The sequence below is a fragment of the Drosophila rhopaloa genome, unplaced genomic scaffold (genome assembly GCF_018152115.1).
Source record: "Drosophila rhopaloa isolate 14029-0021.01 unplaced genomic scaffold, ASM1815211v1 contig_163, whole genome shotgun sequence".
Lineage (NCBI taxonomy): Eukaryota > Metazoa > Arthropoda > Insecta > Diptera > Drosophilidae > Drosophila > Drosophila rhopaloa.
Window position 1 is genome coordinate 15,461,465 of NW_025335043.1, and position 11,558 is coordinate 15,473,022.

The window sequence follows — 11,558 nt, forward strand, 5'->3', positions numbered from 1 at the left end:
AAATGAACTTTTAAAGTTAGTACCTAAAACCTTAAAAGTATTATTCATTCATGTTCTATTCTTTTGGGGATTATAAATTAATGAAAGACTTTACAGTATGGTTATGGTGCTTGATTTTCAAACTGAGTTACTTTAGTTGTTCATTTTAGGAACCAAAATATTATATTAAAAACAGATTAAAATAAAAAAATTATACGGCCATAATAAATAATTTTATTTGTACACATTTTTAAACTAAGTTATAAGAAGGGTGGGTATTGTCAATTCCAAATGTTATTTTTAACTATTAAGTAATTTTTCACAGTGTAAGCCTGCTCGTTTGCAGCACTTCCGTGACGCCTTCTTATCTGAGTCCTTTCTGCTTTTTCCTTTCTTCCTGCACAGGAACGTTACAAGGCCGACATTAGCCTGGCCATCCAATTGCTGCAGTGCAAGCCGGATAGTTTTGTGTCCCAGAAAGTGTCATCGGTGGGTATCCAAAATATATAGTATAAACCCCCCCTTGATTTGAAATCCCCACTAAATGACATTTTCCATCCGTGCAGCTTCCCATTGATATTCAATCGAAGGTGTCGGCTTATATGAGATTGGAGACGAACTCCCATTCCGATTCCGAGTGCAGCAACAGCGGAGTGGGCGTGGCCACCACAGCTTCCTATAAAGTGCTTCCGGCCTCCGATTCGCCGCCCCCCTCCGCCTGCCCCTTCCCGCCCACGGCCATGGTGTATTCGATGCGGGGAATCGGTAGGTGTTAGTAGACCATGTTGAGCCCTGTCCCCATGATTTTTCCCAAATCGCCTTTTCATTTATTTATTTACGTTTTCTAGGCACCGGATTGAATCACGAAGACTGCGTTAAGTTCACAATTTGATTTAATTTTTTTTTATTTTATTTAAGAGAGATTTTTTGCTTTATAAGGAGTATTTTTAATCATTGCATCTTTAGAAAATGTGCTTAATTAATTGCAATTATTTCCATTAAATGTCAGATTTTATCATTATTAAATTTCCATTTTTATTTCACAATTTGATTTCATTCTTTCGATTTTATTTAAGAGAGATTTTTTGTTTCATAAGGAGTATTTTTAATCATTCATCTGTAGAAACTGTGTTTACTTATTTCCATTAACTATTGGATTTTATCATAATTAAATTTCCATTCAATCTTTTTTAGTTAAAGAGTGGTGCTCATATTTTTTGTACCTTTATTATTAATTATTAATTGCAATTATTTTCATTAGCTATTAGATTTTATCATTATTAAATTTCCATTTTTATTTGATTAAATATCATATTTTTTGTACCTTTATTATTTATATTTAAATTAGTAAAGTCTGATAACACTATCTGAGCTCATAGTTGAATAATTAATAGATATTGCACCCTATCATTTTTTGGATTTATTCGCTTTAAGGCTTTTATAAAGGATTTAGTAGAATGTAAAAATATTAAGCATTTTATTGGTAAAAGTTATATGATTTCAAAGCTTTTAATCGTAACAATCACTACTGTCTGATTGATTACTTTATTTATTTGGTTGGCATTTTGCTAGAGACTGCGAAAAGTTTCCAATTTGATTTCTGCCCCATAATTGCTTATATTCCACATCATTGTACTCTGTATTGGCATTCAATACTCTTCGCTTATTGTTCATTTGCATTAATTGCCTGCATTCAATTTAATTTATATTTATTATTTCCATTTTTTCGCTTGATTGTTTGCAGTTTTTGTTGGCATAATTGCAATTTTAAACTACTGCAAAATAACTCTGCAGCATTTTTTCGTTTCGTTCTCGGAAATATTTACACGTTTGTGTGCTGTAAACATATTGTTGGCCAGAATGTTGCAAAAGGATGATTGTGGCTAAAAACTTTTTGTTTATCAATTTTGGCAATTTTTGTTAGTCTTAATATATGCATATTTGATGAGGAACATTTTTTGGCCTAAATTCTATTGTTGAGGAAATGTTGAGCATAGTTCAATTGAAGTACACTAGTTTTTGTTGAGCCTAACACAAATATTTTTTTGTAGAATGGATTTTTGCTTTGTCTTTGCTGTGGAAAATTTAGAATGCTACGTTTTACTTTACAAGTAATAAATTACCTACTTTATTTATTAACTGAAAACTTTACAATTTAATCTATTTTGCTAACAGTATAATAAATTTAGTAATTACTTTAATAAAGTGTATAATAATTTAATTTGCTTATAAAATAAGTTTCAATGGTTTCAAAACAAATTAGTTTGTTTAATTTTAAGATTTATTTAATTAGATTTATTTTAAAAACCTCAATTATTTTTCTTTTGGTTATTTTCTAAGACCAAAATCTTTATTTCTCCCAATCCTATTGGGTTCAAATGGCTCTAAAGAGTAATGTAAATTTAAAATCTAATTTAAAAGAGACCTTACTAATTTTTAAATATTTTTCAAATATTATTTAGACGGCGAAAATGGAAATACGGCTACAAATCCCAAGCAGCAGTCAAATCAACCCACTAACAACACAAAGGACACTCTGAACAACAACAACAATGGCAACAACAACAACAGCAACACCAGCAGCAACAACAAATGCAACAATCAAACCAACACCAATATTAGCAATAATAACAATGGAAATCAAGTAACCAACTCCGATATGATATCGCCCACAATAATGGCGAAATTCCTGGAGGACGAACTGAAGGCGAATGAGGTGAAACATTGCGATACATGCCAGTGTGGCAAACAGGATCTGCAGGTCCTGGCGGATGTATCCCGTTCCTATTCGGTGGCCACCCAAACGCCACACCAATTGCAGCTCCAGGGATCGGGATTGAATGAACCTTTGACCCAACTGTGTCTCCGATGTCACAGTAATCTGAACTCCCCGTCGCGCACCAACAGTCCGTATCTGATGAAGATGGTGAAGTCCAGTGATTCCGTGATTTCGGAGACCAAGAGTTCCGTTTCGGATCTGAACGACATGGACAAACTGTTTACGCCGGCCAAAAAGGACGATCTGATGGTGAATCCCATATTGGGACATCATCGTCTCTGCGAAAGAACCGCGATTCCGGGTCAGAACGGAGATTATGGGAATGGAAAGTTGACCACCTCCACCATGATGTATCCGACCACCCATCTGGGTGCCTATGCCGCCGAGAAATATCTCCTGGAGACCAGTAATCTCGGCCAGCTGCGGAATGGCTACCAAAGGAGGTTTCTGGATGGCGGAGGAACAGCCTTGCAGCTTTTGAGTAAATTCGAAGCTGGTGCCGTGGGAATTACCCAGGATGAACTGGAGGACGAGTCGAGTAAGCCGCTTTTATCCGGTGTTTCGCAACCCAGTCTCTTGGAAGCGGAACAGGCTCCTCAACAGCAAACAGTGGTCTCTGTCAAAATAGAGGACATTTGCGAACCAGCGCCCAGCAAGCCAGTTGCTCCAGTGGCTCCTCCAGGAATTAGCACTGCTCCTGCTGCTCCATCGGGCACCCAATTGAAGTCCACCAATTCCGGAAGTGTCCAGAGTTTGTGGAGCAACAAAACCAGCAGCTGCGAGGGAGCCAAAATGTTCGAGACATTCAACAGGAATCTCATCAAAACCATTAAGGTGGGACTACTTTAGTAGATATCACTCTGGATTAGTTAAAGAATAGCTTAATAACTTACTAAGAAACTACATTTCTCTAGTTTAAATGTAATGTTCAAATTCAACTTTTGTTTTTGTCAAGAAGTCTAATATGTAAATTAAAAGTTAATTTAAATTATCCCCCAAAAAGGATATAAAAGAATATAAAGAATATATATATATAAAAGAAATATAATTAATAAATTTTAAAACTGTTAAAAAATCTAAATATAAATAACTTATTTCAAATAACTGAAAGCCTGATTTAAACAGGAAAGAATTTTGAATTGTATTGTCTTAACATTCAAAACATGGATCAGTTTTTTAAATTGCTAAGAAGCTTGTCGCTTCCAAAAAATTAATTTTTAATTATAACAAAAACAGTTATTTATAATACAGTTGATTGATTAAAATTCTTCAAAAATAAAGATTTAGGAGTTAGAACTTAAAAATAAATACAAATTTCCAGATATATTTTTTACAATACTCAGAAATGTTAAGAGAAAGAGCAAAGGCTTAAGACATATTCAGTTGTAAAATGTTTCAAAAAAGCTTGGTTACTTAAAATATAGCTATTATAATAAAATTCAAAGAAATTATAATAATTTGTTCTCACTTACAGGCGGAGAATCCCAAGTACCGAGGACCTCGTCTGTGTGCCATGCGAATCCAGCAAAACGGGCAGAGCAACATCCTGCTGGACAACCTGGAGTCCATCGAGACCTACACGCCGGTGATCTACAAGCGGAGGGAGAAGCTGCTGGACGAGGAGCTGAACGACGGCAAGGACATCATCACCAGCAAGGAGAGCAATGCGCAGTCGGCAGTGGAGGCCTGGCAGGGACCGGCCAATCCCCACGAGAATGTGGCACTGCAGCCCGTGCTGGAACCCCAAGTGGAGGCCCCGGAAGTTGAGGAAGTGGAGGTGAAACCCGGCGAGGCAGCCACAAATCCCCAAGTGAACTCGCCCAAGCACTCGGCCAACTCCAGTTCCGTGAGTGATGCCATCGACTACCAGGAAAGTGTCCTTCTGCGGAGGCAGCAACTCAGCAGGGTGGCCGAATGGGTGCAGCACAATACACAGCAATTGGAGCAGCGGAATCTCCAACAGGCTCCGCCCACGAGTGACTCGAATTCGGGAACGGAAAGGCAGTCCTCGTACTCCACACTCGACCGCATGGACTCCATATCCATAGAGAAGCTATCCATGGACTCGGGCTACAAGACAACGCCGCAACAACTAACCAATGGATATCCGGAAAAGTCCACCGAGGACTCGCTGTCGCCCAAAACGGATATCACCAGCAATTCTCTGCCGGAAAATCCAATGGGAAACCCAGCTCCGCCGCAGAAAACGGAAATGTGCACCACCTACTACAGGAGAACCACGCGGTCGGGACTGCCAGTGGCATACACCACCGTGTCCGGGGGCCCCAATGATTCCAGTCCGCCCGGGGAGTCCATCTCCTCCGGATCGGAGGCACTCGTCTGCCCCGAACAGCCCACGTGTGATATACTGAACTACAAGTACTACCCCAATGACACGGACAAGACGCGATCCGTGCAGGCGGAGCTGCACACGACCACCCAGAATGTGGACATTGCCCAGATGGAGTACAATGTGAAGCAGTTCCTGCTCAAGCAGAACGAGTGGTCGATGAATGGAGGAGGATCGGGCAATCCGGGATCGGCCACTCGGCTGCTGCAGCGCAGGATTCTCGGTCCGGGAGTGGGTGAGCGGGTGAGGATGGCCACTCCGGGCGGAGCCGTGGCCACCAAGACCAGCCAGTAAGACCACCACCCAGTCAGCCGGCATCCTGCCACCCCACAGAACTGAAACGAATTTATAAGCAAACGGGGTCTCAGAGTGCGCCACACATCCGAAGAGGAAACCAAACTGTATTCTAGGCTAGTTTTGCTACTTTCAACTCCAACTCCACGGTCTATAACAATACGATATAGCAATGCTTAAGTTGGGTGAGGGGCTCTCAAAACAAAACCAAACACAATGCTAATAGCAATGATACTATACATATGTACGATAAATGTAATACACCACAGTCTACAATCTAAGCTGCTTAAGAGTTGCTTTGGAGCTATAACTAAGCTGATAATATGGATGTCAGGGGTTTAAAAATATCTAGGCGTTGGCTTAAAAAATGTATAATTTAAACTACTTAATTGATTTTCTATTCTGTCAAACTCCTGGAAATGTATGCTTATAATTTAATATATTACAACATTTAAGAGTTGTATTTTGTTACAGTTTGTAAGGTTCAGAATTAATAATTTGTATAATAATAATTTTGTTGTATTTTCTCACGGTTTGTAAAAAGGCTGACTATAAAATTCAGAATTGATAATTTAATATGTTTGTGCACAACTTTTACAAAACGCATTTAAACAATCCAAATCATTTAAAATATTTTTATAAATTGAATTGTTTCTTTAAAAGATTAAAACAATTATAGTGTTTATAATGTCCAAATGCTTTAATTATTTTCTACTTATTCAAGACATTCTTCTTTTCCCAATTTGATATGATTATTTTCTCAAATGTCTTCCCTAAATCGAATGTTTCTACTTTCTACTTAAAATAACGCCACAAATCCAAAACCCCTTAGCAAATGCAGCTTAAACCAAAAGCAAATCTAAGACATATGATATGGTACTCCTTACGATATAACAGAAAATTATATACAAAAAACTAAAACCGCGTAACTTTTTGATGTCTGCATGTTAATATAACCCACAAGAATTCGAAAACTTTACCAAAAACAAGCTTAGGTTACACTGGAAATATATAAATTATATTTATAGGGATATACAGATAATTATGCTATATACGATGGATATTTGATAAGCGCGTTATATTTTCTAGATTCCGATTGTGCAATATTTTTTGGTAGTGTGTGAGAAGCGAAAACGAATTTTTATTTTTATAAAATGCGACCAAAAAACGGGGAAGAACTTTCTGATATTTGATTTCTATTTTCTATTTGAGCATTTTGTCCAGCCGCAAAAAGCTTAGCGCTTTATAGCAAAACCCGATCAGTCTATCGAAGATATATATACAAGTATTGTACCTTTTTGCCGGAAAAAAAACTGTACTCATTCCTGCCCGTTAGATGACCTTCATATAGAGAACTGTATCCTCTGCTAACTGCTAAATCAAAGATATATTAGCCACGCTATATACACGTACACCCAAAAACAGAATCAGAATCAGAAACACTTGCATTATAAACGTATCTGAACAGACATATGATTGTAATACCCACATATATTTACATCTAAAACATAATATATATATATATATTCACCCTATACGTGTATACCCGACCCACAACAACACTCAACGGCTTCAGATGAACCAACCAAAAATACTTTTCTACATACTCCCCACATAAATCATGAATCAAAATTATATTGAATGCCGCGATACTAACTCGATATTTACACGCATGTATGGCTGCTATCTATATCTCTATATCTCGATTACTTTACCATGTATACACTGAGCGAAATGCTGAAATGGAAACGCTTTAAGACACTGTTATGTTTGGCCTACTTATATGAACGTTTAATTAGCATAAATTCAACTTCGAATAGAGCAAAGAAAGACCCAACTGTATTGCTTACTATAAAACTATTAATCTAGGGATCCAGCTCTATAGATCCCCGCCTGTTACGCACTTTATCCTACGATACTATCGAAAACAAATCAAAAACTCTTATTAAGTTCATGTACCAATCTCGAAAAAGACTTAACTTGGATAAGTAACTAAATCATTTCCGATAATCACCGAATCACTCTTGCTCCCTCACCTGTAACTCACTGCTCAACGATCCAGTTTTCCAGCATTACGTATGAATATCAAAGAATCTCGCAATAGAACACTGCCCCAAGTCCCATACACTGCCCCAAAAATCCCCATCTTCCCCTAAAAAGCCCAAAACTAACTTTAAGTAGAACCATTCTCCAGCTCAACAAACCACAAAATACTTACTTAAGGCAGCCTAATTATAAAGTCGAGAATCCCCAAAAAACCTTAGCTAAAGAATAACTAAAACGAAAAAATTGAAATGGAATTTCAGCAAAAAAACGGAAATATATGAAAAACTAGCTTAAATATTTGGGCATAAGTTCAACTTCAGCTGCGACATCTAGTTTAAATTGGAAGCCTTCGTTCTCTCGCCTAAGTTCGAAACATTTCAGATACTTAGCCTTATATGAATGTGTACATTTACTGCGCCTCTCGGTTGATGTAACCATTTTTGAGCTATTGAACCACCTTAATGTGAAACAAAAACAAAAGAAAACACAAATAAAAAAGACAACATCAAGAATAATAAACCAAGAAAACAAATGGAAATAATTCAAATAAATATGAGATAATTTTTGAATAACTTTAATGGTGTCCTATTTTTATGGGGAGTTTTCTTATATAAATTATATTATTATTATTATTTTAATTCCTATTTTTATAGTAGTTTTAGTCTCCAAAAATCTGCATTCATATTTTTTAATTTATCTTTAAATACAGTGACTCAAAATTGGTCTTCGGGAGTCCATAACTTTATCAAATTTTATCCGATTCCAAAGTGGCATGTCTCTAAAGACTTGTGATTTGATTCTCTAAAAATCTGCATTCAATTTATCGTTAATCAAATTTTTGACCCATTTTCATGTTAGTTATTTCCAATTTTCCGATGTCTTGAAATACAGTGACTCAAAATTGGTCTTCGGGAGTCCATAACTTTACCAAATTTTATCCGATTTCTAAGTGGCATGTCTCTAAAGACTTGTGATTTGATTCTAAAAAAAAATAAAAAAAAAATTTTTTTTTTTTTTTAAATTTATTTTTTTTTTTTTTTTTTTTTTTTTTTTTTTTTTTTTTTTTTTTTAAAAATCATAAATTGGTCTTCGGGGTATAACTTACCAAATTTTATCCGATTTCTAAGTGGCATGTCTCTAAAGACTTGTGATTTGATTCTCTAAAAATCTGCATTCAAAAGTTTCAATTTATCGTTGATCAAATTTTTGACCCATTTTCATGTTAGTTATTTCCAATTTTCCGATGTCTTGAAATACAGTGACCCAAAATTGGTCTTCGGGAGTCCATAACTTTACCAAATTTTATCCGATTCCAAAGTGGCATGTCTCCAAAGACTTGTGATTTGATTCTCTAAAAATCTGCATTCAAAATTTTCAATTTATCGTTGATCAAATTTTTGACCCATTTTCATGTTAGTTATTTCCAATTTTCCGATGTCTTGAAATACAGTGACCCAAAATTGGTCTTCGGGAGTCCATAACTTTACCAAATTTTATCCGATTCCAAAGTGGCATGTCTCTAAAGACTTGTGATTTGATTCTCTAAAAATGTGCATTCAAAATTTTCAATTTATCGTTGGTCAAATTTTTGACCCATTTTCATGTTAGTTGTTTCCAATTTTCCGATGTCTTGAAATACAGTGACTCAAAATTGGTCTTCGGGAGTCCATAACTTTACCAAATTTTATCCGATTTCTAAGTGGCATGTCTCTAAAGACTTGTGATTTGATTCTCGTAAAAATCTGCATTCAAAATTTTCAATTTATCGTTGACCAAATTTTTGACCCATTTTCATGTTGGTTATTTTCAAATTTCCGATGTCTTGTAATATAGTGACCAAAATTTGGAGTTTCGGAATCCATAACTTTATCAAATTTTATTAGATTTTTTGGGGCTCTACATATGTATAAATAAATTCTTTATTTCCTCCCAACATTAAATATAAATATAGCAATTAAATTTTCCCCCAATTAAAACGCTTCCCATTTTATTAGTTATTTGTTTTAATTAATGATTTTATTCTCTCATTTTTTATAGATAAATTCCTGGGCTGAGTATGAAATAAATAATTTGTTGCGGTGCATGCACTTAGAAGTCTAAAGAAGCATATTCCGTATCGATCTCAATTAAAATCGAAAGATATGGTCGAAAATGCGTCAGTCGGTTTGTGGAGTTAACTACTATTGAATGGTAACCCGCTTAGAGAGCCACTGCATCGGTGGCCAGAGGCTGATTCTGGACAGGATCGGCGACCTCTCCGCCCTCGCCGGCATCATCGTTGACCACAATGACCTCGTTGGACGGAACTCCTGCCTCCTCGAAGGAGTCATCGATGGTCTCGCCACTGGAACGTATTTCATTATCGGATTCTGGCACAAATTCAGCCACCTCATCCTTGGCAGGATCGATTTTGTCATCCACAGCGGGTTTCTCCGGAGTCTGAGTGGCAGGAGTGGCAGCTGGTGCATTCTGGGGACGATTTCCGCCCAGGAAGTTGATGATTCCCTGGAGGGGATTGCCACTTTGCTGGGCAGCGGGAGCAGCAGCCGTAGCATTGTTGTTTCCCCCGAACACATTGTTCACGAACTGCTGGATGGGACCTGGTGGACGCGGAGTGGTGGACACCGCCGCCTGCTGCTGCTGGCCGGTCAAACTGGACAGGGTGTTCTGGAACTGATTGCCCAGATTGCTGGCGAACTGCTGGATACCCTGGAATGCCTGGGTGGTGGCATTCACTGCACTCTGGGCGGCATTCTGGACCGCCTGCTGGGCGGATGTGATGGCAGCCTGGGGATTGAGGAAACCAGGGACCGTGGGAGCTGGAGTTCCCGGAGCAGCTGCATCATCCGACTGGACTTGGGCAGGAGGAGCAGCTGGAGCAGCAGGACTAGCAGCTGGCTGGGGCTGGAACTGATTCAGGAACTGGCCAATCGGGGAGTTCTGGATCAGTTGCTGCACAAAGTTGCCCTGCGTGGTGCTCTGCTGGGTGGGCGTGGCCTGGGTGGCCTGGCGAACCTGCGGATGGGCGGCATCCTGGATCTCCGACTCCTCCTGGTTCAAGGGATTCGGGGCAAGTTGCTCGGCAGGCACAGGAACGGGCTCTTCAACGGGCAGGGTTTTCAAAATACTTTGAGCAGGTTCCTCTTTGATCTCCGAAGTCTCCTGTTTAATTTCTGGCAACTGAGTTTCCTCTTTGACTTCCTGCTGTTGCTCTTTAATTATTTCCAGAGGTTTTTCCTTGAGTTCCAGAGATTTTTCCTTGAGTTCCAGAGATTTTTCCTTGAGCTTCTGGTTAATCTGCTGCTCAACCTGTTTGTCAATCTGCTCTTTAAGCAACTTCTCACTTTCCGACCTTACAACTTCTTTAACACCAGGCTCCTCTTTGATTTCAGGCTTAAGCTCCTCTTTAATTTCAGGCTTAATTTCACGCTTAATTTCCTGCTTAATTTCAGGCTTAATTTCTTGCTTAATTTCAGGCTTAATTTCCTGCTTAATTTCTTGCTTAATTTCTGGCTTAATTTCTGGCTTAATTTCCTGCTGAATTTCTGGTTTGATTTCCTCCTTCAGATCCTTGGCCTTCACTTCTGGGACAACTACTTTGATCTCCTCTGGCTGGGGCTCCTCCTTAACCAAAGGTAAGGCCACTGGAAGAGCCTGATCCTCGACAATGGCCACTGGGATGTCAACCGCCTCCTTGGGCAAATTCAGCACTCTGCCTTGGCTGAAAGCCAGAAAAACCAGGATCAAGACAACGGGCTTCATTTTCGCGCTTCAAGTACTTTTGATTTACTATATTTTGGTCGATTTCAAGATGCGTTCACTAGCGCCTCACGGCCGCAACTGTTTGAAATTTCTTTAGGCCCAACGCATTTTATACAAACCGCCGGCTGCGCAGTCGCAGTCGACTTTGTTGGCAGGCAAACAAGCCAACGAGTTAACAGGGCTAAGAAAAAAGAGATGGGGAAAAGTGCTGGTATCACCGTCTTGGCCAATTCTTGTGCTGAATGTCATTGAACTGGTGCAAGTTGGAATCGAGATGGCAAGAAGGAGTCGGGATCCAAAAGGGTTTTGCCCAAGAAGCTGCACTCGTAATTGGCCAAGAGGATGTGG

The 11,558-nt window shown here is 38.6% G+C and overlaps 2 protein-coding genes across 3 annotated transcripts in view; one reads left to right on the plus strand and one right to left on the minus strand.

Annotated features, from left to right (window-relative positions):
• The window catches only part of LOC108044216, a 34,449-nt gene extending 26,452 nt beyond the window's left edge, over positions 1 to 7,997 (plus strand). Inside the window, exons 3-6 of one of the 2 annotated variants that reach the window (XM_044457791.1) lie at positions 385 to 468; positions 546 to 750; positions 2,442 to 3,592; positions 4,233 to 7,997. In XM_044457791.1, the coding sequence (XP_044313726.1) occupies positions 385 to 468; positions 546 to 750; positions 2,442 to 3,592; positions 4,233 to 5,402 (2,610 nt within the window). In that variant the 3' untranslated portion in view covers positions 5,403 to 7,997. The remainder of the gene's footprint in view (positions 1 to 384; positions 469 to 545; positions 751 to 2,441; positions 3,593 to 4,232) is intronic. The other variant, XM_044457792.1, reaches the window with a different exon arrangement.
• Positions 7,998 to 9,433: 1,436 nt separating this feature from the next.
• LOC108044217 (20-hydroxyecdysone protein) lies at positions 9,434 to 11,281 on the minus strand. The gene has a single exon (XM_017123138.2). The coding sequence runs from the start codon at positions 11,208 to 11,210 to the stop codon at positions 9,648 to 9,650; it is 1,563 nt and encodes a 520-aa protein (XP_016978627.2). The 5' UTR covers positions 11,211 to 11,281; the 3' UTR covers positions 9,434 to 9,647.
• Positions 11,282 to 11,558: the final 277 nt, after the last annotated feature.

Coding starts and splice junctions, on each gene's coding strand:
- LOC108044217 (XM_017123138.2), bottom strand. CDS start 11,210: ATGAAGCCCGTTGTCTTGATCCTGGTTTTTCTGGCTTTCAGCCAAGGC.